The sequence below is a fragment of the Mus musculus genome, chromosome 17 (genome assembly GCF_000001635.26).
Source record: "Mus musculus strain C57BL/6J chromosome 17, GRCm38.p6 C57BL/6J".
NCBI classification, from domain to species: Eukaryota; Metazoa; Chordata; class Mammalia; order Rodentia; family Muridae; genus Mus; species Mus musculus.
The window spans coordinates 46,674,550-46,699,622 of NC_000083.6; the positions used below are offsets into that span (position 1 = coordinate 46,674,550).

At 51.3% G+C, this 25,073-nt stretch overlaps 3 protein-coding genes across 14 annotated transcripts in view; 1 reads left to right on the forward strand and 2 right to left on the reverse strand.

Moving 5' to 3' along the window:
- On the reverse strand, nt 1–6,381 carry Klhdc3 (kelch domain containing 3). Of its 3 annotated transcripts, none has more exons than NM_027910.3 (12): nt 6,153–6,381; nt 4,493–4,645; nt 3,732–3,944; nt 3,383–3,559; nt 3,136–3,251; nt 2,879–2,950; nt 2,556–2,769; nt 2,395–2,481; nt 2,148–2,256; nt 1,955–2,028; nt 1,767–1,845; nt 1–603 (listed from the first exon to the last, which is right to left on the reverse strand). In NM_027910.3, exons 3-12 carry the CDS (start codon nt 3,883–3,885, stop codon nt 537–539), a joined length of 1,149 nt encoding a protein of 382 aa, NP_082186.2. In that variant the 5' UTR covers nt 3,886–3,944; nt 4,493–4,645; nt 6,153–6,381; the 3' UTR covers nt 1–536. The 3 variants fall into 3 exon arrangements, with proteins under 3 accessions (NP_082186.2, XP_006525006.1, NP_001157201.2); XM_006524943.4 differs by lacking the exon at nt 6,153–6,381 and adding an exon at nt 5,793–6,032; NM_001163729.2 differs by lacking the exon at nt 4,493–4,645.
- On the forward strand, nt 4,252–8,577 carry Mea1 (male enhanced antigen 1). Of its 9 annotated transcripts, none has more exons than XM_006523748.4 (4): nt 4,252–4,659; nt 7,068–7,348; nt 7,460–7,562; nt 8,170–8,560. In XM_006523748.4, exons 2-4 carry the CDS (start codon nt 7,079–7,081, stop codon nt 8,319–8,321), a joined length of 525 nt encoding a protein of 174 aa, XP_006523811.1. In that variant the 5' UTR covers nt 4,252–4,659; nt 7,068–7,078; the 3' UTR covers nt 8,322–8,560. The 9 variants fall into 9 exon arrangements, 8 of the variants coding, with proteins under 8 accessions (XP_006523811.1, NP_001264239.1, NP_001264240.1 ...); NM_001277310.1 differs by lacking the exon at nt 4,252–4,659 and adding an exon at nt 5,904–5,953 and having other exon boundaries at nt 8,170–8,577; NM_001277311.1 differs by lacking the exon at nt 4,252–4,659 and adding an exon at nt 6,234–6,299 and having other exon boundaries at nt 8,170–8,577.
- Ppp2r5d (protein phosphatase 2, regulatory subunit B', delta) overlaps nt 8,442–25,073 on the reverse strand; it is a 22,036-nt gene continuing 5,404 nt past the window's right edge. For both annotated transcript variants that reach the window (NM_001357684.1, NM_009358.3), the window contains exons 3-15: nt 13,288–13,480; nt 12,897–13,096; nt 12,701–12,811; nt 12,485–12,577; nt 12,010–12,140; nt 11,714–11,882; nt 11,505–11,558; nt 10,970–11,140; nt 10,753–10,880; nt 10,116–10,217; nt 9,957–10,029; nt 9,712–9,828; nt 8,442–9,577 (exon numbers count right to left, since the gene is read on the reverse strand). In NM_001357684.1, the coding sequence (NP_001344613.1) occupies nt 9,440–9,577; nt 9,712–9,828; nt 9,957–10,029; nt 10,116–10,217; nt 10,753–10,880; nt 10,970–11,140; nt 11,505–11,558; nt 11,714–11,882; nt 12,010–12,140; nt 12,485–12,577; nt 12,701–12,811; nt 12,897–13,096; nt 13,288–13,480 (1,680 nt within the window). In that variant the 3' untranslated portion in view covers nt 8,442–9,439. The remainder of the gene's footprint in view (nt 9,578–9,711; nt 9,829–9,956; nt 10,030–10,115; nt 10,218–10,752; nt 10,881–10,969; nt 11,141–11,504; nt 11,559–11,713; nt 11,883–12,009; nt 12,141–12,484; nt 12,578–12,700; nt 12,812–12,896; nt 13,097–13,287; nt 13,481–25,073) is intronic.

Genomic DNA, 25,073 nt, shown 5'->3' on the forward strand with positions numbered 1-25,073 from the left:
TTTGGAGGTTTTAGGTTTTATAAAGTCAGAGCTGCCTGAGCTTCAGGGGTACAGCAACAGCTCAAGGAAGGGTGAAGCTGTCTGTTGGTCCCCACCACCGCGGGTTGGGGAGGGGGTTTCATGCCAACAGCCGAGGCTCCTCTCAGCTCCCGGGCGATGCTCAAGCAGGGAGAGGGTGGTCATGGGGAGAGGGAGGCTCCTGAGGCTCCAACACTGCTGGCTTCTCCCACTCCTGTCCCTTTCCAGCACACACAGCCTGGCTACCCAGCCAGACTGGGGCAGAGCAAAGGCCCAGGAGCGGTGGAGGGAGGTGGATGGGGACAGAGCACCAAGGGAAGGGGCCCTCGGCCCAAGGAGGGAGGGAAATGCCCTCCCCCAAAAAACTCCCCACTGAATTCACAGCACAGAAAACACCTCTAGTCCATCAACTCCACGTGGAGGTATACCGAGTCCAGGGTCCAAAGGGGCAGGCGGGTGAGAAGGGCAGGGGCAATGAAGACAAGAGAGGGCTCAGTAGGGGAGGCAGCATAAACTTCCTAGCCATGGGAGGAGACAATGGGGCGGCTGATATTGCTGTTGGTGGTCATGGCGTTGAGCTCCCACCTGGAAAGGTGAACAATGGGCAGAGAAGACCGGAAGAGGTGGTCTCTATGACAACAAAGCTATGACACAGCACCCTCCAAACTCCCACAGAGGGGTTAATCACCAGACCCCACCTACCACTACAACTCCCACCTCCTCCTACTCAACCACCTCCAGGTTCTCTGGGATTTCCTGTTTATGTTTATACAGACTTCTGAGCCTAAGCATCTGGCTCAGGTGTACCCATTTTAGTAAACACCCCAGGTACCTCTCCTGCTCTGCAGTCTGCAGCCAGCCAGGCAGCACTTCCCCCTCATCCTTACCAGAGCGTCAATCCCTTGTTGCCAATTTCCCTTATTTTAAGGCCCTGATTCAGACCTCCTGTTCTCCCTAAACTTTGGGACCTAAAGATTTTCCCATCCACCCCACCAACTTAAAAGTATGCTTCCCACACCACTTTCATTTTACAAAGACTTAAGTCTTCCTTATACAAGACTCTAAGCCGTGTACTCGGCATTAAGGTATTCGCACCCGTGTTAAATTGGGGCCAGTCTGGGATTCATTCTGTGAATTGGTGATTCTCTGTCACCAAAGGACACAGAGACCTTAACAAGCAAGAATTAGCCGGGTGTGGTGGCACACGCCTTTAATCCCAGCATTTGGAAGGAGAGGCCAGCCAGGTCTATACAGAGAAACCCTGTCTCGGGAAACCAAAAAATAAAAAATAAAACCTGGCTCAAGGAGGCAGGAATGTCTTAGAATGACCAAGAGGAGGCAATGTCTCATGGAGTGACTTTTGGTGCTCAATTTGAACTCAATACGGGCAAGAAATAGGAACCTCTCTCCATTCCTGACCTAAGGGAGTCCAGAAACTCTTCAACCTTCTTTGTAGTCAACCCTGAAATTTAGTCAAAATACATCACGAAAACAAACAAAACTATGTAGGGCAGCAGAGCTTCTGAGCGTGGCTCGAACAATCCAGAATGTTTTCTTCCAGAGCTGATTGATAGCTGTCACGTGATGGCAGCACCTTTACCTCCTTCCTGTTCCTCACAAAAATCTCCTCTCCAGCAGACAGAACTGTCCGCTGCTGCAGGACATTGGTTGAGAGCTAATCAGGTCACACCTGTGCTGGCCACTGAGCCTTAGCCAAGCCTTCCCTCCTCTGCAGCCACCTGCCTTACCTGATGTCATGGGGCAGACAGGACTGGTCCAGGCTATACTGAATCACCGCCAGCTTGCACAGAGTCTTCAGACTAGGGCCTGTATTGGAGGAGCTGGAGGTCAGTCAGAGCAGGGAAAGGTCCCATCCTGCTCACCACCCAGAGACAGAGAACCTGACAGTAGAAGCCCCTCAGAAATAAGTACTTACTGAAGTCCAAGATGTGTAAGTCAGAATGATCTATGAGGTCAAATTCATCCCCCAGGCCTTCCTCGGGAGAGGGGCTGTACAGATGGAAAGAGAGAATGAAGTAGGTGCTGGGACCACCCACAGACCCTCACTCCGATGCCACCCTCTGATGTTAGGCCCTTTCCCGAGTTCACTGCCCCCCCCCTCTCCTAACCTGGTACCGCCAAAGAGGACAATTTTATCACCAACAATACAGCAACACTGGCGGCGGCGGGGACACGGTCCTTTCCCCTTTGGTTCAATCTTCTTCCAGGTAAAGGACCCTAGGAGAGGTTCCTAGAGGTTCACTACCTGGCCAACCTAGACACCTACACAACCTAGACCACTCCAGCCCACCCCTTACTCAGGGTTATTCTTCTCCCACCTCAACTGTTCCTGCCCCCTCCCCCAAAGGTCTTTACCAGGATTAAACTTCCAGAGGTCATGGAAATGCCGATTCAGCCTTGCATTGTAGCCACCAAAGATGTACAGCTCTCCATTGTAGCCAACTGGAAGGGCAGAGACATGTCAAAAGAGAATGGAGTTGCACAGGGGCAGGCACCAAAAAATAACAGACACTCACAGGCTGAATGGCTCCTGCGCCCCTCAGGCAGCACCGGCGTGTGAGGACAGTCGAGCCAGGCCTCCGTTCTGGTATCAAAGACTCGAATTCGATTACAGTAGATCTCATTGTTGGAATGAAATGGCCCAAAGCGGTCTGCACGGCCCCCAAAGACATACATGTGATTGCCCAGCATTGTGGCTGAGTGGAAGTCCCTCCAACGTGCAGGATTGCCCTAGCCAAGAGCAGAGAGATGGGGAAGGGAGTCAGCATGGGCTCGGGCAGGAGAAACTCGCTGAGCTATTCCAGCCAAGGGTGGGGATCTGACAGACCAAAGAGCAGACCTTTGTACAAACAAGAGTCCATGTCATGGTGCTGGTATCCAGCTTGTGGATGTCGTTGGAAAAGCAGTCGGCCTGAGCAATGGAAGGTAGAAAACTGTCAATGGTTGGTTACTCTGAAACCCTCATCCTGCCACTTAAATGGTGTCAATGGTTACTCTGTGACCTATTCTTCCACTTAAAAGTCTCTTGTTCCACCATGCTAAATTTCTCTCTCTTTTCTTCCTTTTGTTATAAAACAAGTTTTTTTCCAGACTTACCAGCTGTTCATATCCCCCAAAAATGTACATGATCTTGCCCAGGACACAAGCTGAATGTCCGTCCCGTGCCCCAGGAACTGCCCCTGACACTCGGGGTGTAGACCACTTGTGAGTATCTTTTGAGAGAGGTAAGAGAACGACACAGGTCAGCTGACACACCGGCCTCAATTCTGGCCTTCTATTCTCCAGCACTCTCCCCAACCCCCCCTTTCCCAGGTCCAAGGTGTCATTTGAGACCCATACTCACTGACATCAAAGGCGTAGAGTACGTTGCAGGCCCCTTCAGTGTCATTGCGCCCACCCCAAAGGAAGACGGTGTCATCAATGAGGACGGTTGAGTGCCCATAGCGCATGTAGGGAACGACAGGAGCCTGCCCTCGGACGGCAGGCCTCACTGGGGGCAGCTTTGTCCAACGCAAGGACACTGTGGATACAGCTCTCCTCAGCCCTGGGAACCTCCTTTCAAGCTGCCACCTTGTCCCAAACCAACCATTCTTACCCAACCCCCTTGCCGCAGAGACCACCACTGCACTTCATTCAGGTGCCCACTACCTCCCATGGTGTAGGGACTCCAGAAAGATACGGGACTGGCTTACCAGCATTGAAAATGTGCACATCTATCTGCCGTAGTGTTTCGTAGTCTTCCCCAGAGCAGTAACCCCCGAAGGAATATACTCGGTGCCCGACAGCCACTGCAGCATGGTTCACCCTGCGTGGCCCGCCCTCCAGATGCACTGTCCACCGTAACATCCCCTGGGCCACAGGTTACAGGAACATGCCCCCCCGGCACGGCCTGCTGCCTCTGCTACCTGTACACAAATCGGTGCCACGGGTTCCTCAGATGAGCTTCACGGTGGCTGCCCAGAACCAGTCTTTGCCTCTAAGTGCCACCCCAGTGGCCCTCCTACACCACCCCTCTACAGGGACACTGATCACAGCTCAGGTGGCTGGCCCTGCCCCAAGAGAGCCGCAGAGGTCAAGGAGCTTGCCCTGGCCCTGTGTTCTCCCACAGTGAAGGGTGGGGCCACCTTAACCTGACTGCCAGCTCAGAATCTGGTGATCATGACTGCCCCCCCCCCCCCCCCCCCGCATCTGTCAACTCCACCCTGCCCCCGGCTTGGAACAAGCTCCAAGCCCCCAGCCTCCCAGCCCTTTTCCATACTGGGTGTGTTCTTGCTTCTGGCTCTGTTTACTGCCACCTCTCTAAGAATTTCCCTCCATCTCTTAAAGGTAGGGATCTCAAAATACTCACAGCTATTAATAGCCCAGCCAGCCCCAGACAGTCCACTGAGAGCTGGCATGGGTGCTTTAAAGTAAAAAGGAGCTTTAGGCTTTCAGAGGAGAACAGTGTCCCTACCTAGGACAGGGAACTCCATGTAACCATGGTTGATTAGCCCCTCACAGAGCGTTCTTGTCAAGCTGATCCGTTGTCCCTGGGGTCACCCAGGGTGTCTACAGGCACGAGGAGTTCCTTTGACAGCTGTGGCTCGTATGCTGCCAGGACTAGAAACTTAAACCAGAAAGGTATGTGTATACTGAGAGTCGGGGGCAGGGAGGAGCGCCCTCAACTTTCTCAGCCGGACTATTGTTAGCGAACACGCCACTTCCAGCAGCCCTGCCCCTGTCTGGGTCTCTAGAGGAGAGATGGGGTAGGAGTGTAGATTGGAAAGAGGAAAGAAAGCAAAAATACCTTTGGGCAGGACAAGAGAAAGCCCCAAAGATGAGAGGGGCCACGGCTTTGTAAAGACAGCCGGCCAGCCTAGTGATAACAGGTATATCTGAGAGCTCTTTCAGGCAAATCTTTTTGCAACTAGCGATGCCTTTGCCAGGAGACATCTGCTGGGTTTGGGTGATCATTCACTTCCTGTTCAAAAATCCTTGGCAGGGAGGAAAAACCTCGGGGGTGGGGTGGGTGCACCTCAAGCAAAGGAGGTTCCCTTCAAGGGGACAGACGCAGCTTTCATGAATCAACTGCCCCCACAACCTTTCACTGTATACTTTAAGTAGCCATCTCTCTCAATGTGAAACAGCAGCAGCCAAAAGTTAAACTGTTCCTTCATTACTCAGGCTCTTCAATTTTTGCTTATCAGAGAAAGAGGACTGAAAGCTTAAGAATCCAAGTCCAAGGCACTCGTGCTGGGGCATGGAGGCAGGGGGATGTCTGTGTAATTAAGGTCAGCCACCTGGGTCTACACAGTAAGTCCCAAATTAGCCAGAGCTACAAGAACCTGTCTCAAAAAAAAAAAACAAACAAAAAATAGAGAAAGAAAGGAAAGAACGTGGTGGTGGAGAGCCTATCAACCTCCTTCATATCTTTTACTCTCCTTTGAAAGTAAGTCCAGATAAAACGAAAATGCACAAAGATAAGACTACAATCCCAGTGGCAGACGGAGGAAGACTCCATCTTCCTAAGGAGAACTCGGAGGCAGGAGGTTATACGTTATCTCTGGGTCTCCAGCATTTCCCACCAATAGGCCATTTTCAACATCCCAGCCCCTGAGGTCGGCTTCCCCTCCCTGCTCGCGCCCCTTCCCTTCTTAATTTCCCGAGAGCCTTGCAGTTCCTCCTCCCACCACTTCAAGGTCCACACCAGAGCCCTCTAACTCGTCTAAGTTCACGAAGGGAAGCAAGCCATTCTTATCCCCTGCCAACCATACCGCTCTGTGAATGAGACTGGTCTCCGGTTGTAGTCCACCTTTCTCAGCCGCCCCTCCCCCACGACGCCACACTGCCCCCTCCCCCTGCCATTATGCTCAGCTTCCTGATTCTCTTCGGAACCCACTCGTCCACTTCTCTCAGCGCTTCCTCCAGCCACCAGGTCTCTCCCACCCGTCTCCAGGCCATTTTCCCCTAACCCTTTCGCGGACCATTAACACTCCTCTTTCCCAGCATCCCCCTAGCTCCCTCCCCACCCCCAGCTCAGCCTTCTCAGCCCCTCCCGCGCGGCCCCAGCCGTAGGCAATGGGCGTCGCCTGTCCCTTCAATTTTCCTCATCCCCCCAACCCATCCCAGGCTACCTGCCAGGCCGGGCCGGGGTGGGGCCGCGGGTCCTCGCGCTGCCAGCAGCCTAGAACCCGTTGCCCGCCAACCGATTCCTCGGTCCCCAACGAGATAAACACTGCCAGACTTCGTCCTTCCGGCGGGCAGCGGGACGCGCACGTGCAGTGAGAATTGCCGGCCCGACAGCTTCAGGGACTTGTAGTCCACGAATTACCCCAGGGCCGAAAGATGGGGAGCGGGTGGGCGGGGCCGGTTTGTGCGCATGCGCAGAACACCAGTTCACGTCGCACGCCTGAGGGTCACTGGGTAATGTAGTTCTTTGTGGTCCGGGCAGGGGATGGCGGAGGCGGGGCAAGAGGCGGACTTGTCCTCGCTTGCGTCAGTCTCGGGCACGGGGCGGGGCTGGAGGACTAAGAGCCCCAGCATGTCCTGCCCCGCCGGAAGTGAAGGTGCGGGTCCGGCTGTGGGCTCTGAGAGGGTGAGGCGCGAGGAAATACCAACGCCGAGAATCAGTGGGGCGGGTAGGGGACTCTGTAGCTGGGGCCATTGAAGGGGAGACCCTGGGCCTGAAGGGGTTTTTGCCAGGCGGTACTACACTCCCCCGGAATAGAGGGAATGAGGGGCGGGGACGCGCTATGGTGGGTAGCCTGGCGACCAGCAGTTACCTCCAGAGGAGGGGCGTGGTGAGAGGGGCGAGGTTCTGGGAAGAGGCTTTTAGGAAGAGGTGAAACCCTCCGGTGGTCGGTTCATTTAGGAATCGGGCGAGTTAAAGACGTGTGTGCTCCAGCTCAATATGAGAACCCAAACTTGAGACAGGGAGGCAGGAGAGACGGGAGGAAGATGCAAGTTCCATGCGAGAGGGAAGTGGGTGGCTGAACGTGAAAGGAGACCTGGTTTCATCCCATCCCTATCCCGCCTTTCTGTCCCTGCAGCCCCTGCCCGGATGGCAGCAGTAGTTCTAGGGGGAGACACCATGGGCCCTGAGCGTATCTTCCCCAATCAGACTGAGGACTTAGGGCCACATCAGGGTCCTACAGAAGGAACTGGGGATTGGAGCAGTGAAGAACCCGAGGAAGAGCAGGAGGAAACAGGAGCAGGCCCAGCAGGCTACTCGTACCAGCCCCTCAATCAAGACCCTGAACAAGAAGAGGTGGAATTGGCACCAGTGGGTGAAGGAGAAGATGGAGCTGCTGACATCCAAGATCGGATCCAGGTATGGTGGAGGATGCTGTTACTAAGCAGATGAGATGGAATGTACCAACAGCTGTTTATCATAATGGCAGGGGGAGGGGCGCCTAACAAATTATCTTCTCTGGTTCTGCAGGCCCTGGGGCTTCATCTGCCAGACCCTCCATTGGAGAGTGAGGATGAAGATGAGGAGGGAGCCGCCGCATTGAGCAGCCACAGCTCTATCCCCATGGACCCAGGTACAAAAACAACCAAAGCTCATTCCTTCATTTAGAAATAATTACCAAAAACTAGTAAGAACTGGGCATGGTGGTGCACACCTTTAATCCCAGCGCTCATGAGGCAGAGGCAGGCTGGTGGTCTCCTGGTCTACAGAGCAAATTCCAGGAGAGTCAGGGCTGCACAGAGAAAAACCGAATACAATGCCCCCCATTCTCCCCCTCACCCCCAAACAAGATCACTTTATTCCTAAAAATTTCGTTACCTGAGATTTTGTGGACTTCAGAATCTAAGTGAAATGCTGTCTCACTAGACTTGGGAATGGGCAGACCTGGCAATAATGAGGGCGTGATGATGTGTTGGGGGTCTTGGGCTGACTGAGGCACTAGGGAGAGAGGAGCTGGTCCCGTTCTTTTTTTTTTTTTTTTTTTTTTTTTTGGGTTTTCGAGACAGGGTTTCTCTGTATAGCCCTGGCTGTCCTGGAGCTCACTTTGTAGACCAGGCTGGCCTCGAACTCAGAAATCCGCCTGCCTCTGCCTCCCGAGTGCTGGGATTAAAGGCGTGCGCCACCACGCCCGGCTGCTGGTCCCGTTCTTTATTCCCTAACCAGTCTGGCTGTGCTTTCAGAACATGTAGAGCTGGTGAAAAGGACGATGGCTGGAGTAAGCCTGCCTGCACCAGGGGTTCCTGCCTGGGCTCGGGAGATCTCGGACGCTCAGTGGGAAGATGTGGTACAGAAAGCCCTCCAAGCCCGGCAGGCATCCCCTGCCTGGAAGTGACCAGAGAGCGAGCTGCCTTACCTCCCTACATTCCAAGTCAGGACCAGCACAGGACTAACAACTCTGGTCTTAACAGCCTCCTCCTTCCCATGTCCCTTTCACACCAAGGCGACTCAGACCTCTCAGAGACCCACTTTATTCAGTTCTGTACATATGGGGACATCGGCCCAAGCCCAGCCCACCTTAGCATGTATCACTCTGTGGAGAATAAAGCACCCTGTGTACACAGCCAGAAGCCACACCGCCTGTGCTCCTGAATCCTGGTCCAGCCCTCCCCAGGCTTTTGTTTCTGAGCGCCTAGAGGGTACAGGTGAGGACCCGCCCAGCCCAGCGTCAGCAGAAACCAGGAAATAAACAGGCACAGCAGGGAGCCATGCTTGGAGCACTGCTCCTGCCTCCTTCTTTATAGCTCTGGGAACCAAGAGCACAAGGGAAAGCAGTCAGCCACAGGGTGGTCCCTTGCAAATGTGTGATCCCAGGACTGCTGCTTGCCAGAGAGGGCAAGGCAGATGGTTCTTTCTCCCCACCGGGCCCACTAGTCATCTAGTGTCCGTAACTTGTTTGTCCTCTGTGTTGTCTTGGTTAGGTATAGGATACAAAGAAACACACTACCACCCCCGCCTGCATAAAGCTGGGTCTAGGGGCCTATTTGTGCTGCTGGGGATTGGTTCCCTCCAGCTCTTCGCTCAAGGGGCCAACGGAGCTTAACGTGACTTTGGTGACAGTCTCCTGTTGTACTCTGCAGGGAGAGGAGAGACACCTCAACTTCAGATGAGGATTAAGGGGGTAGAGAGGGACATGTGATTCCTGTGTGTATTTCTCAGAACAGTTTCAGGCAGCTGTGGGGTTAGGAGCAGGGGGACAGGCACCCCCAGGTTGTCTAAGCACTGAGCACTCAGTGCTCAGCCTGTCTGTACTAGCCACAGGGAGGCATGAACACGTTTAGGGGAGAAGAGGGAGCGCTCTGGGCATCCCGCTTCCAGTGCCTGCATCCTCTAGAGTAGCCAGAGAGGTGCCGTTCTGCCCCAGGTCAGCCGATGAGGAGCAGAGGGTGGAGGGCTGGGCTGCATCCCAGGGCTGAGTGGGCTGGAATCCTGTGGGAAGGGAAGGTGAGGGGGTCAGAGGGCCTCCTGGCTGGCAGTCAGGAACTCTTCTGCCCGCTTGTGCGCCTCTAGTGCCTTGATGGTGTACACGTCCTGTGGCAGCTCTGACTTCCTCCGGAGCAGCACTTTGTCCTTCTTGATGTCCTTCAGCATCTGGGGACAGACAGGGAGAGGCCAGGCACGGTGACCACAGTCCCCAGGAGAGCTCATTTCCCCTCCCTCCCGTTTCTGCTGCCCGTCTCCTCTCTGGACCCAGCAGTGCTGCCCCAGCCCCAGGGCCCCGTCACCTGCACGGCCTCTGTCTCCACCGTCCTCTTCAGGAGCTGAATGTCCTCTGCTGTGGGCGTCTCTGTCTCCATGGAGTACACAGGGGGCAGTGGCGGAGGAGCCCGAAACATAGGGTACTGGGAGGGCAAGGGATGGACACGGTGAGAAGCCCTTCCGAGCCTCTTGGGGCCTATGTGCCTCACTCGGCTCCATGGGAAGCCTCTCCCGCCTGAGCTCGGGGCAGGGACAGCAAAGCCTCCCTCACCTGGGGATTGAGCCGGGCCAGCTCCTCGATCTTCTGCCACATCTCCTCTCTCTCCTTCATTCGGAACCTGCCCCTAAGGGAGGGACAGGGGATCGGGATTGGGATTGGGGACAGCGAGCTGGAGGTAGAAGCTAACAGTCCTCTCCGAGAGACACTCACTTCTGCTTCTCCGCCTTGTACTGCTGTGTGCAGTCGTCAAACAGCTTCTGGTTCATCTCCATGAAGAGCTTCAGGGCATTGTAGATGAGTCCATGGATTGTCCTGCACCCAGACAGAGGCGGTGGTCACGGGGCCAGAGCCAGCCTGCCGGCTCCCAGTCCACTGTCTTTTCCCAATCACTAACCTCTACACTGCAGAAGCAGCTAACTCTTGACTAGCTTTCCTGCATTGAGGGCATCTATCTGATGGTCTTTACATATACGGGCCCCACATGTCTAACCCTTCCTTGGCTCACATTCCGTGGCCTCACATGGAGAGACTGTCAGCAGCACACCAAGTCTGCTTTCAGCACGAAAGCTTTTTTATAAGTTGGACTCTGCTTGTTAAGTATATGACATAGTTCCTGACAGCCCGGGATGTCTCCAGAGCTGTGTGGTATGATACAGGTCAGACGTTTGGTACTTCGAGGATGTCTCATTAGCACCTTTTCTGGCCAGTCAACCCCTTGAGGCCCTACACTTAGTAGAATTTGGTGGGCACCAGTTCTCCTTGCTGGGGGTCCACGCCTCGTGTTCTTCTATGCCCTCACAGTGTGGAATACCCAGGTCCCACCATCAGCGCAGCCCGAGGGCCCTACTTGTTCCAGTGGCTTTTGGAGTTCCTATAGAGTGCAGGAAACATGATGGGGAGGATGCGGGCAGCATTGTCGCTGATGAGGCTCATGATGTACTCATTGTTCCAGTAGTAGAGGGCGCGCTCCGCCACCTGGCGAGGAGAGTGGAGTTGAGTGGGCACTCACTGCAATTCTCAACACCTGCTCTACCAAACCTAGGAACCAGTGAGTCTGCTCTTACCTGGAAATGGGGGCTGGAAACACATTTGGCAAGCTGGCGGAAGAGCGGCTCCATGACTTTACTGAACTCCGAGGGTTCAATGACATCTAGAATCTCCTCCAGCTCGTTCAGAAACATCACCTCCTTGGGGCTGTGGGTCTTAGGCCAAAACTTGAGAAGTCCCACAATCACCTGTGAAGACGACGCGAGGACAAAGTTCCTAAGCTGCTCGGTTCTCTGGGAAGCCCTCTGTTGCCTTTCCCCTGGCCTACCCTCAGCCACTGCATGGCTTCTCTGGCTTGGACCTGTTTCCTGAGGGTACAGGTCTTGCTTCCCTTCAGAGAAAGCCACATTGCTCAGGCCTCCTGAGCATGCACTTACAATCACTCAGAAGTCAGCGAGTGGAGCGAGAGGTGTTCACGCTCAGTGATAAAACCCTTGCCTGAAGGTCCAAGGGCCTGGGTTTGTACGTGGCCAGTGCCACAAACAACAGAAACGAAACCAACAGGTAGAGATGGGCCAGCACTGCTGGCTGAAGCCCCAGAAGGGAAATTACCGGCTCAGTGAGACTGCTCTCCTTCTCCAGGAACTGCACCACACAGTACGCCAACTGCAAAAGGTTGGGGTTAGAAGTGAGGTTCAGCTCTCAGTGACAGACGAGATCCCCAAAGAGAAGAGGAGGTATAGGGGATTTCCCACAACCACTCTTCTATGCTGATGCAGGAACCCCTCCCTCCCTCCCTCCTCTGATGCTCAGGGGCTCACCTGAGGGTGGTATACACTCAGAGACTTGACTTTGTGAAGTGGAAGCAGGACACGGACGAGAAACACCTTGTGTTCTTCCTTAAGGGGCAAGGCAAAGCCATTGATGATGCTGCCCAGGATCTCCAGCAGCTCCGCAATCCCATTGTGATGCTCAGTCTCATAGATAAACCTAATGGAAAACGGTCACCTTGATGCCACCCCTCGATCCTGCTCTAGTCTTCCCTGCCTTCCTGTTCCCATCCCACCTCCACCCACAGAGGTGTGCTGTGCTCCCAAGCCTGGGCTCATGGCCTCACCTGTAGAAGATGTGGTTGATCTGCCTACGAATATAAGCCCGGAGCCCCAAAAACTTGCCATAGATGCGATGCAAAATGGTCTTGAGAAAATCCCGCTCTCTAGGGTCTTCACTATCGAATAGGTCCAGGAGCTAGAAGCAGGAGGTTAAGAAAGGCAGTGAATGAGGCAGCAGCCAGGGAAGGCGTGCGCTAGGCTCACATGGTTCTCTGGGAAATGGCATCAGGTCTCAGAAAAGCAGAGTGATTTTGTCATCTGACTCCTCCGACGTGCTATCTGGGTGTGCGGGTTTATACCTACTGATCCAAGAGAGGCACTTGCTCGCTCCACTTACACTAGGAGTTTCTTTGGGAGCCTTGCGCCAGACACAGATGAACTCCCAGGATAATCAGAATAAGGGGAAGAAGCGGGCTGGACACGGGGGAAGGAAGGTATGCGGGACAACAGCTCATGGAAGGACCGGAACCTCAAACTCACAGCAAGTACAAACTTCTGGTCAATGTACTTCTTGGCTATATTTGGCTGGAAATCTGGAGACTCCAAGAAACGTAAGAAAAACTCGTACACGAGCTGTGGGGGAAAAGAAGCTTCGGTGAGGCGGGGCCCCGGCACTGGGAGGGAGGCGCCCCCTGCTGCAGGCCTGAGGGACCCCCGTCTCCTATTGCCAGACCCATCCCATCCCTTTCCTGGTACCTGGAGATGCGGCCAGGCAGCTTCCAAGGTTGGCTCATCTTCCTCAGGGTCAAACTCTGCTCCTGTGGGATTCGATGAAGGAGGCAGCGTCCGGAAGAGATTCACTGAAAACTGAGGCGTGAGCCCAACTTAGAACCATTGTCTAGGTTTCCCCAGGGGCTCCCCCTGCCCCTCTGTGTCCTTTCCCTGTGCCCACCATGGTGACAGCCTCAGGGTAGATGGCCTCAGTGACAACATCACGGCTGTGGGTGATATACTCCACCATCTCATTGAGTCCTGCCCGCTTCACCTCTTTGCATTTGAGGTCACTGAGTGGGTCTGACACGAAGTCAAAGAGGACACAGCACTGGCGTAGCTTCTGGATAAACAGCTCCTCACGTTCCTGGGTTGGTGAGTCTGTGGAGGTCTCAACAGTCAGGTGCATGTCTTAATTGTTCCTGTAGACCTCCCTTTCCCACCCGGACCCCTTCACCTCACTCACAGTTGCACCTCCCCATCTATAGTACCCCGTTTCCCCAAAGACACTCCCCAACCAAAGCTCACAGCCCCGAGGCCCAGTTCACAAGTCCCTGGCTGGCTGTGAGTACCTTTCAAGGCAGGAAGTTTTTGTAGCTCCCGGTTCTTGTTGAGGTTGAAGGGGAAGGAGCTTTGGCGTCGTTCTTTCTTGACAATCTGGGGTCCCCCTGAGTACTTGATTTTGCTGAGTTGTGTTGGGGGTGGTGTACTGTTGCTGGGTCGCTTGTTGGATGATGGTGACTGAGACTGGGGCTGGGGCTGGGCCTGGGCATAAAAGTAATTCGTTGAAGCCAGCTCTTCACAAGATGCCCTCTACCCTAGCCTTGACCATCTACCAGCCCTCACCTATTCTTGCTTGTAGAGAGGTAGTGAGCTATCCCTGCCCAGGAGACAGGCCGGGGACAGAGATAACTGTCATAAAGATCCATAGTGCAATGTAGGAAAAATCCTAGGTGTCAATAGCGTTTAGTGTTCACACCGTGAGGAGGCAAAAGTAATAGGATGGATGGTGACAGAGATCAGGAAAGTAGTTAACAAGGCGGAAGGTCTAGTTTAGCGCTACAGCGCTGGTCTTGCAAGGCTGAATTCAATCCTCAGGATGGGAGGAAACATTCAGGCCTGGGCATAAGGGCTGACTGTGGGAGAGGCGACACGAGGCACCTTCTCAACAGGGGAAGCACTGTCGTGAGGGCATCTTGGATGAAGACAGCGTGTGGTAACAAGACACTGGACACACCTCACATTACTGAGTGGTCTACACCCTTCAATTTAAAACTTAGTAAAAGAAACTTGTTCTTGAATCTTTGCACCTTGTCAGAAATTTAGTTTAATAAAAATCCTGGGTTTTGTTTTTTGTTTTTTAAAAAAGGCAGCCCTGGGACCAGATAAATGTCTCAGTGGTTCGGAGCATGCACCACTCTCACAGAAGACCTGGATGGGGTCCTTGCACCCACTGAACAACGCACAACTACCTGCAACTCCAGTTCAAAGGGCCTACTGCCCTCTTCTGTCTGACCTGAATGAGCATCTCCATACTTCTGTCAGTAGACAGCCACATGTATTTATTTACTTATATACATACATACATAATACATACATACATACACACATACACATACATATACACACATGTATACACAGTAATAAAAGGCTTAATTAAGCTAGGCATAGTAGTACATGCCTTTAATCCTAGCCCTTGGGAGGCAGAAGCACAAGTTCAAGGCAAGCCTGGCCTACATAGCAAGTTCCAGGCCAACCAGAGTTACACAGTGATGAGACTTTGTCTCAAAAAAAGAAAAAAAGAAAAAAAAAAGGCAAGCTGGCTGGACTGATGGTTCAGCAGGTAGGAGCACCGGCTGCTCTTCCAGAGAATCCCAGTGTGAAGCCCAGAACCCACATAGAACCCAAATGCCCGTACCTCCAGTCCCAGATCTAATGCCCTCTTCTGGCCTCCAAGGACACCGAGAATGCCTGTTGTGCACACATAATTACACACAGACAAAACACACACACAAAACAGTAAATCTTTATATGTTTTGGTTTTTTGAGACAATATTTCTCTGTAGCCCTGTCTATCCTGGCCAAAAATAATAAACCTTTAAAAGCAAAAACAAAAAATAACTGGGTATTCTGCATACCTGTTAATTCCAGAATTGGGGAGGTAGAGACACAAGGATCAGTAGTTCCCAAGGCAGCCTGGCCTGCAGAGCAAGAGCCTGTCTTAAAACAACAAAACCCCACTAAACAAAACGAGAGGGCCTGGCGGCACAGACCTATAAGCCAGCTGTTAAGAAGGTAAGGAAGAATGGGCAGTGGTGGCGCACGCCTTTAATCCCAGACTCGGGAGGCAGAGGCCAGCCTGGTCTACAGAGTGAGTTCCAGGACAGCCATGGCTACACAGAGAAACCCTGTCCTCGAAAACAAAACAAAACAAAACAGGCGAGGAAGAGGTGGCCCAAGCAGCTGAGACCCTGACTCAAAGATAAAAGGTGTCAGGCACATAGCTCTGTGTCAGAATAGTTGTCCAGCCCTAGGTCCTGTCACCACTACACCAAAAATGAATGAATAAAAATAAATTAAAAAACACTGTGTAAAGCCTGTGCTCTGTCTGGGTACAGCAGAATGGAAGGGAACAGGGTCCAGCAGGCCTGTGGGTTGAGCGTGGCTTCTTAGCACTTGGGTCATCTGGTGCTCTCAGCTTCCAACAACCCCAGAGAGCTCGTTTGACTGGGGCAGGTTTGACCAGGTAACACAAGGAAGGGGACAGAGTGGGCACCATACACTCCTGTTGTGATCAGCAATGAGCTAGTGTCATTTTAGACAATGCAAGGTGCCCTGGACTCCAGGGAATCCTTTTCTACAAGGTCAGGCTCTGAAAGGAGGAGAGACAGATGGCTGGGAAGTCAATGGGTTTGAATGTCTGGACTCTTGCTCATCTCCTGTATCCCACTTCCCTGCTGTAGGTCAACCAAACTCTCATCTGTTGAGCTTAATGTTCAAGAACATACTAAAAGCTGGACCATGGTGGCACAGCTTTTCATCCAGCATTTGGAAGCAAAGCCAGGCAGATCTCTGAGTCCAAGGACAGCCTGGTCTACAGATGGAGTTTCAGGACAGCCAGGGCTACACAGAGAAACCCTGTCTTGAAAACAAAGAACACACTAAGTGGGTTTGCTTATACCTGCAATACAGAACCCCAGTATTTAAGAGACTGGCCATAGTTCTGGGCCAGCCTGGACTAACAGTGAGACCCTGGTTTGTTTGTTTTGTTGTTGTTTAAAAAAAAAAAAAAAAAAACAAAAAACAAAACCCAAAAACTATAACTGAGAGATGGCTCAGTAGTTAAGAGTACTTACTGCTTCTTTAAATTTTAATTTTATGTGCATTGTGCTGTATGTATGTCTGGGAACCTCCTCCTTGGGAACCTGTACGTAAATGTGCAACACTCGTGCGTGTATATGCACACACAGACACACAGATAGTGTAGAGCCAGCCCCCAGGCAGAGTTACGGTTTCCTCACCTGTAAGATGCAGCTGAGCACAGCGCCTGTCTTACAAGGCTATGATAAGAACGGAGGCGAGCAGCGCCTGGCACACAGCGGCTGCTTCGTAAGGATCTGCTGCTCTGGCGGCTGCTACACTTGTTATCTCTATACCTAGGTCCTACAAATGCACCCTGGAAACGCCACCCCAAGGCAGCCCACTCAAATGCTCCTTTGAGTTCACAGTCCCCTTTGCTTAAAAGCCAGAGACCAGTAAGTCCCTGGGTCTTTCAGCAATCACACCTCTCTAAAAGCTGACTCAGCTCATCATGGCCCTTCTGGCTCACCTCAACCCCCTGTCTGTTCTATGTCTTTTTAACCACTCACTCCCAGTGACACCTCTTGCTTAGTCTAATTTTTTGTGTCCTTCCTGCCCTGATAAGGTTTCTTTGTGTAGCTTTCACTGTCCCAGAACTCACTTTGTAGACCAGGCTGGCCTTGAACTCAGAGAGCTGCCTGCCTCTGCCTCCCAAGTGCTGGGACTAAAGGTTTATGCCACCACTGCTGGACCCTACAGGGCTTTTCAACTGATCCTTTTGCCTTGGCTTCCCGAATGGCTGCGCTGTAAGCGTGCTTAGTCTATTGGTACATCATCCCCTTCAACTAGGGCAGTGGTTCTCAACCTTCCAGACGCTGTGACCCTTTAACACAGCTCCTCATGCTGTGGTGAGCCCAACCATACCATTATTTCACTGGTACTTCATAGCTGTAGCTTTGCTACTGTTATGAGTCACAATGTAAACATTGGTGTTTTCTAATGGTCTTAGGCGATCTCTGTGCAGGGGTTGTTCCACCCCAAAGGAGTCACAACCCACAGGTTGAAAACCACTGAGCTGGGCTGGAGAGATGGCTCAGCAGTTAAGAGCAATGACAGCTCATCCAGGGGTCCTGAGTTCAGTTCCCAGCAACCACATGGTGGCTCATGGCCATCTGTAATGGAATCTGATGCCCTCTTCTGGAATGTCTGTAGAGAGCAATGGTGTACTCACATACATAAAATAAATAAATAAATAAATAAATAAATAAATAAATAAATAAATAAATCAAAGCAAGAAAGAGAGAAAGAAAGAAAAAGAAAGAGAAGAAAAGAAAAGAAAACCACTAAGCTCTAATGAATTTCTTGATAGCCAGGGCCCTGGCTTGTAACCCTCTGGGTACCCCTAGAAGTGACATCTAACAAGCACTCATGAACGTTGGGTCAACAGGAACCAAGCCTCCTCCCTACGAGCCTTCCTGTCCTATCTCCATAGATGACCTTAGAGCAGTGTTTCTCGACCTGTGGGTCTTGACCCCTCTGAGGGTCAAATGACCCTTTCACAGGGGTCACACATCAGATATGTGCATATCAGATATTTACATCATGATTCGTTACAGTAACAAAATTAGTTATGAAGCAGCAATGAAAATAATGTTATAGCTGGGGTCTCCCCACCATGAAGAACTATGCTAAAGGAGTGGCAGCATTAGGAAGGCTGAGAAGGGATGATGTGGAACAGCAGCTGCAGAGTAGAGGAAGGGGAAAAACACGGGGCATCCGGCGGCACCTGGGTCATACTGGGGACCACTCTGAAAAAGAAGGCTCTCTTCCCTGAGTGAGAAAGCAGGACCTCAATTTTCTGTTAACAATAAGGGACGTTAGCTAGATCAACTAATAGTGGAACACACCTTTAATTTCAGCACTCGGTAGGTGGGTGGATCGCTGAGTTTGAGGCCAGCCAGCCAGGGCTACACAGAAAGACCCTGCCCCTAAAAAGGGAACTGGGGCGGGGGGCACTGACTGCACTTCCAGAGGACCCAGGTTCAATTCCCAGCACTCACATGGCAGCTCACAACTGTAACTCCTATTCCAGGGGATCGAACACCCTTATACAGACACCCTTGCAGTCAAAACACCAATGTACATAAAATAAAAATGAATTTTAAAAAAGTTAGCTAGATCAGTAATTTTCTAACCACTGTCCATGTAAGTTTTCAAGAGAACACAGAGTTACATGAATTAAAATTAAAATGTCCGGGCTGGTGAGATGGCTCAGTGGGTAAGAGCACCCGACTGCTCTTCTAGACTGCTCTCCTAAGGGTCCAGAGTTCAAATCCCAGCAACCACATGGTGGCTCACAACCATCCGTAACGAGATCTGACTCCCTCTTCTGGAGTGTCTGAAGACAGCTACAGTGTACTTACATATAAATAAATAAATAAATCTTTAAGAAAAAAAAATTAAAATGTCCAAAGCCAGCCAACAACTTGATGCCTACGGGCTCCTGCTACACTAGGTCCGCACTGCTGCGAGCTGCTGTGGCGGCAAAGCAGCCAAGTGGGCTGTCTGCTTCATCCCACTGGGTTGCACAGCTTTCTCTTTTACTTTATGTGTGTATGTCTGTGATGTATGTTTATACATGTCCATGTGTGTGAGCACAGATGACACCACACGTGTAGAGCAGTGCATCGGATGTCAGATGACAACATGACAAGCTCCTTGCCGCCCATCTTCTCTGAGGCAGGGTCTCCTGGTCACTCTGCGAAGGCCAGGCTAGATGGCCTGTGAGCTGCCATTTTGCTGAGGCTCACAAGCACTGCAGGAGTACTCCACCTCCTCAGTCCTCTACGGCTCTAAGGATGGAATCTGCCCTCCCACCTGTGCTTATCGACTGAGCCACTGGCCTGGCCCCAGCTCTCCTTTCAAAAGGACCACTGGCAGGACCCAGTATAGGAAACCACTGAGAGACGCCAGCCCAGAGCAAAGGCCCTGACTGCCAAGGCCCAGGGGGGCATCTCTTGTCTGTCTCCCCTTCACATGCTTGTTAGAGAGCAAATGTGTGGCTGTGGCAGCCACTCACTTCACACTGGGTCATTTATTCTAAATCCTCCAGTGTCTTCTAATGTCTCTCCACTGTCCTGGGGTGGGTAGAAGACACACAAGCCCCCTGACAACTGCAGCCACCACAAGGATACCTGACCTAAGGCAACCCAGCAATTCTGCGTTCCTGCTGAACTCTGTCCTGTCTAGGCCTTCTGAAACTCTGCAGAGGCCTGAAGTACCTTCCACTGCAAAACCTACATGGCCCCCAGGAGGCCTTCATGTGCCCAGATTCCCAGCCTCTACTTCCTGAGTATGTGTGCCACCACATCAGTGTATGAGGCGCTGGGTATAGAACCCAGGGCTTTGTGCATGCTAGGCTCTACTAACTAAGCTACCTCCCTACCCCCAACTCTAAGAAATATTAACAAGAAGATGGATCATAAAATTAGAAGAAAAAGTGGTACATGCCTGTACTCCTGGGTATGCAGGAGACCAAGGCAGATGGATGGAGTTTTCAGCAAGCCTAGGCTACAAAACAAGACCAAAGCTCAAAATTAATTACAAAGTACACAGATAGAACCAAACGTGGTGGTTTATACCCATAAATCCAGCACTCAGAAGACAAAACTGAAAATGTCACTGTGGGTTGAAACCAACCTGGACTACATAGCAAGACTCCGGTGCAAAACACAATTAATAAGGGCTAGTGAGGTGGCTCAGTGGATAAAGGCATTTGTCTCCAAGGCTGACAACCTAAGCGCAATCCCCAAGACCCAAATGGTAGAAGGACAGAAGTTGCCCTGTGACCTTTGTGCAAACACACAATAAATACATAAATTAATATTTTTTAAAAAGCACAGATTACATGCTGTATCTACTGCATCATGAATTAACTGGTTTAATAACTGAAGGCTGCTTTAGTTTAAACCCTGAGATCTATAGAGGCATCCTCTCCCACTGTGACAAATGGAGCTCTGGCTAGCTGAGTTTAATTCTTCCCATCCTCCCTTTCTTCTCTAAACATCTCACTCAGCATCAAAGAGGAAAGGTGACTAGGACATGGCCCCTGTCTTCAAAGAGCTCAGAGACTGTAGGTGGGGCAGCCGCTGAAGCAGCTGATGGTACCATGGAGATGCCAGTACAGTGAACACAAAGGCTGTGGAAACAGAGGATGGGTTACCAACTGCCTGGAAGAATGAGGGAGGACATCTCTCAAGAGGGGACTTTAAAAAAGATTTATTTTTAAGGGGTGTGTGTGTCTTAACTATGATCCATCTATTCCATCCTTGAAGGGTTTTGATTTAGCTCTTAGAGGATAAAGCTGAGTTAAGTAGCAAAAAACAATAGAGGACAATAGAGCAGGTTGAGAACAATGGAACTCATGTAGGGGGGCCTGTGTCACAGAGAAGCTCTGGTTCAGGAGTCTGGACTTCCAATAATGAGGTAGATGCTAGAAAAACAAAATGGAGCCAGAAAGGCTATGGACTTTGGCTTTTAACTATGTGAGATGCCAAAATTTTATTTTGTTTTTAAGTAATCACACACTATAGCCTAGGTTAAAACTTAGAAAGTACAGACCAGGCTGGCCTTGAATTCACAGCAATCATCCTGCCTATTGTAGGACAACAGACATGCATGAGAACACCTGGCTCAATTTAGACTTTGGTGGGTCTGTTTTGTTTTTGAGACAATGTCTCTCTAAGCCCTAGCTGGCCTCAAACTCACAGAGGTTTGAGGATAACAACTGTGGCCTTGGAGCTGAAGTGGGAGACTGGACCATCCTCCCTTCCTCCGTCCCTGCACCCAGAACTCAGGACAACAGTATGCTAAAGTGTCCATTTCTGCTGGGCAGTGGTGGCGCATGCCTTTAATCCCAGCACTTGGGAGGCAGAGGCAGGTGGATTTCTGAGTTCGAGGCCAGCCTGGTCTACAGAGTGAGTTCCAGGACAGTCAGGGATGCATAGAAAAACCCTGTCTCAGAAAAAAAAAAAAAAAAAAAACACTAAAAAAACAAAACCAAGGGCCGGGCATGGTGGCGCACACCTTTGATCCCAGCACTCAGGAGGCAGAGGCAGGCGGATTTCTGAGTTCGAGGCCAGCCTGGTCTACAAAGTGAGTTCCAGGACAGCCAGGGCTATACAGAGAAACCCTGTCTCGAAAAAACAAACAAACAAACAAAAAACAAGAGTCCATTTCTCCAGAGTCAGACCAGAGAAGATCTTCACTGCAGAGGCAGGACACAGAGTCTCACCTGACATCTCAAAGCCACTTTTCATCCTAGGATCCTCCTTCAAATCTCAGAAACAAAGCATCATTTAGCCCACGAACCTCAGCTCTGCCTCTCATTCACAGAGCAACGCTGTTCCCTCCGAGCCTCCAGTTCTTCTATCAAATGGGGGTGACAAGGGAGAGATCCTGGGGGACTGCAGTGACAGTTAAGTGGGCACGCACAGATTCAGGTAGTGTGCAGCCCGACTGCCGCAGGCTTGAGCAGTGGCCCACCCAACTGTGTTCGCCCTGAATCGTTGAACGGAACTTTACAGATAGACATAATCAAGTGGAAATGACCTCCTGTTGGACTGGACAGCATTATCTCTGATGACTGGCATCCGTTTAAAGAGAGAAATTCAGATAGACCAAGACACACAGAGACAGTGCTGTGTGAGGAGGAAGTGACTGGGTGCATCCAGAAAACAAGGAGAGCCACAGACTGCGGAGAGCCTGCAGAGAGCAGAGAACAAACCTTCCCCTAAAACCTCAGGACAGGACCAGCAGATGGGCCACAGAGTAAGGAGCTTGCTATGTAATCGCAGCAAACAGTTCTGGATGCCCAGGACCCACCTATGCCAGGTGGGCATGGAGGCATTCCTGTAATCCCCAGGAGCCAGAAGGAAAGTGGAACCTCAGGCCAGGGGTTCCCCCTTCCCAAAGCTGCTACCCTTCACCACAGTCTTCATGTTAGGCTGACCCTCAACCATAAAATTATTTTGTTGCTATTTCACAACTGTAATTGTGCTACGGTTATGAGTTGCCATGTACATATCTGCTATGCAGCCTGTGAAAGGGCTGCTGGTCCACAGGCTGAGAAGCACAGCCCTGGAGCAAACTGGCTAGTCTGATGAGCTTAAAAAAAAAAAAAAGAGATGCAGTCTCATAAATGAACCAGGTCAGCCCCTATCTCCACAAGTACAAGGATCAAAGTGAGCACAAACACATTCATCCCGAATGTTTGTTTCTTTTCTTTTCTTTTCTTTTTTTTTAGCTTTCTGAGACAGGGTTTCTCTGTATAGCCCTGGCTGTCCTGGAGACCAGACTGACCTGGAACTCAGAAATCCGCCTGCCTCTGCCTCCCAGGTACTGGGATTAAAGGTGTGCACCACCACCACTTGGCCCCATCCAAATTCTAAATAAAAGGACCTCAGAAGCTGGGGCTATGCTCCTGCAGAAAAACCTGAGTTCAGTTCCCAGAACCCATGTCAAGTAGCTCGCAATAGTTTATAAGTCCAACTAGAGATATGACACTTTCTGGACTCTGCAGGTAATCTGTACACACAGTGTACACATCCAAATAGACACACACACACACACACACACACACACACACACACACACACACACGACCTCAAGGCATGTCTTTTATGCTACACCTGACAGATTCCTAGCCTTCAAAACTGTAAGACAATTAATTTCTCCTGTCCCAGGCCACCTGGTATATGGTAATCTGCTTTGGCTACCTTGGAAAACAAAATAACTGCTCAATAAAAGTAAATGTTGGGGCTGGAGAGATGGCTCAGCGTTTAGGAGCTCTGACTGCTCTTCAGAAGGTCCTGAATTCAGATCCCAGCACCACATGGTGGCTCACAACCATCCGTAATGAGATCTGACTCCTTCTTCTGGAGTGTCTGAAGACAACTACAGTGTACTTACGTATAATAAATAAATCTTTAAAAAAAAAAAGTAAATGTTACCTGGAAAAAGGGCAAGAGAGAGCTATGAGAGATAGTATTTTACATCCTTGGCTCAGGGACGGAGAGACAGCTCAGCAGTTAAGGGCACTAGCTGACTCAGGTTTGGTTCCCACCACCCACATGGCTGTCACAACCACATGTAACTCCTGTTGGGGGATTTAATGCCCTCTTTCTTCTGACCTCCATAGATACCAGGCACGCTCGTGGTATAAAGACATACGTGTAGGCAAAACATCCATATATACACATAAAAATAGTAAAATAAAAATGTTAAAAAGACCGCAGTCTCAAAGCTGGCCCCTAGTTTTCTCAGCATCTGAGTCCATCACCCATGAGCACTTCATGAACACTCAGGAAGTAAACTTCTGCAGCCGCCTCGTGGACATAAGCCCTGGAAGGCTTTCCATAAAACAGGACCCACAGTAAACTTTACCCTCTCCTTTTCTAGAGCAACTAAGACCAAGACTACTTCTCTGAGCAGAGCCCCCAGGAAGACCTGGAAAAACCCAGTGGTGAGGCACTGTGTGCTCTTGACTTCACCACGCCTGCATTCCCCACTTTCTAAGCGAGGGAACCCCACCCTTTCCCTCCCTCCCTAGCTCCACACATTCGGATGTGGCACCCATACTGTGCCATGCAGGTAGGACCCTCCTGAAGCTCCAACACCAACAAGCAGGGAGTTCACCAGAAACTGTTTAACAGCAGTGGCCAAGTGCAGCCAGGGACCTGAGAGACAGAACAGCAGCTCACAGGGCCCCTGACCATGCCCTGGGAACTTTGGCAAATGGTCAAGGCGGGCTACTCTCAGCAGATGATAACCAGTATGCCTAGTAACTACAAGACTGGGAGGCAGTGTGTGGGGAAGGCCTGTTAAATCCTGGATCTCGGTCTCTCTGGCTGGGTTTTGTTGTTGTTCGGTTTGCTGTAATCTTGGTTTTCGAGACAGGGTTTCTCTGCCTAAGAATGCTGGCTATCCAGGAACTCCCCAGACTGGCCTTGAACTCACAGAGATCCCCCTGCCTCCTAAGTGCTGAGATTAAGGGCATGCACCACCGCTCTACCCTCCCCCCTTGCTGTTTAATACTGGTCACTAACTCTCAACCGCTTTCTCAGTGAGTCACCTCTGAAAGGGAGAGTGAGCCCTGAGGGTGTGTGCCAGACACATTTGCTGTGACCCACAGAGAGTGCACGGGTGTGAGGCAGAAGCCACACACACCATCCAGCTCTTCTGCTCAGTTCACACCTGGTAGAAAAGACCATGATGGGACCACACGGTTACAGCGTCTGGGGATAATGATCAGTAGAGATCGCAGATCACTATTCAAGCAGACCCTTCCCACGCTACAGTCTTCATTACTCGGTTATGGTTTTTAAACTGCCGGGGTCCAAACATCCGGCAAGAAACCTAGCCTGTTTCTTCAGATTACATTGCAAGTCCTAAAACAGTGGTCACCAATGTAAATGTTACTTGTATCTCTTTAGAGAGGGCAGGAATAAGTAGCCTGGGGGGGAAAAAATCTAAATCCACAGTTATCCCCAAACACTGGTCAATCAAGCTCCTTTCTCAAGGAAGGCACAAGACCAGCCGGTATCCAAGACTTCTTCTCCAGCTCCAAGCAGGAGAGAGCAGAGGAGGTGTGGCAGCAGCTCCCATGCATTCCCAGGCTGTCCAGCAGACACGGCATCCCAGGGACCATACCCCAGATGTTTGACCACATCCTAGAACTTCCCCAAGACCCTCTATTCTCTGGCTGTCTTGTTTGCCTGTTTATTGCTTTATAGCTCCAGACTGCTGAGCTGTGCTGACCTCTGTTCACGACTGTCCTTTGGTCACATGGAGACCAGAATCAGTGGCCCCGGCCCTGCCCAACTCAGGGACACTAGCCACTCCCAAGCCCCTGCCCCACCCAGATCCATATCAAAGTGACTTGTCATCCCACAAGGCACTGTAGACTTTTCCCCTTTGGCCAGGACCACAAACCTCCCAGCACCACCCCTCCATTCCCCCCACCCCCGCCAACCACCACCACCTTATTGAGTCCGGGTCT

Excerpts from the sequence above, each read along its gene's own strand:
- Klhdc3 (NM_001163729.2), bottom strand. The coding sequence starts at position 3,885 with ATGTTACGGTGGACAGTGCATCTGGAGGGCGGGCCACGCAGGGTGAAC. Across the intron at positions 2,770-2,878 it reads GGACTCTTGTTTGTACAAAG|GGCAATCCTGCACGTTGGAG; the intron begins GTCTGCTCTTTG and ends GCTCTTGGCTAG. Across the intron at positions 2,257-2,394 it reads CCTCTGGAAGTTTAATCCTG|GGTCCTTTACCTGGAAGAAG; the intron begins GTAAAGACCTTT and ends AACCTCTCCTAG.
- Mea1 (NM_001277309.1), top strand. The coding sequence starts at position 6,473 with ATGGCGGAGGCGGGGCAAGAGGCGGACTTGTCCTCGCTTGCGTCAGTC. Across the intron at positions 6,585-7,067 it reads CTGCCCCGCCGGAAGTGAAG|CCCCTGCCCGGATGGCAGCA; the intron begins GTGCGGGTCCGG and ends CTGTCCCTGCAG. Across the intron at positions 7,563-8,169 it reads CTCTATCCCCATGGACCCAG|AACATGTAGAGCTGGTGAAA; the intron begins GTACAAAAACAA and ends CTGTGCTTTCAG.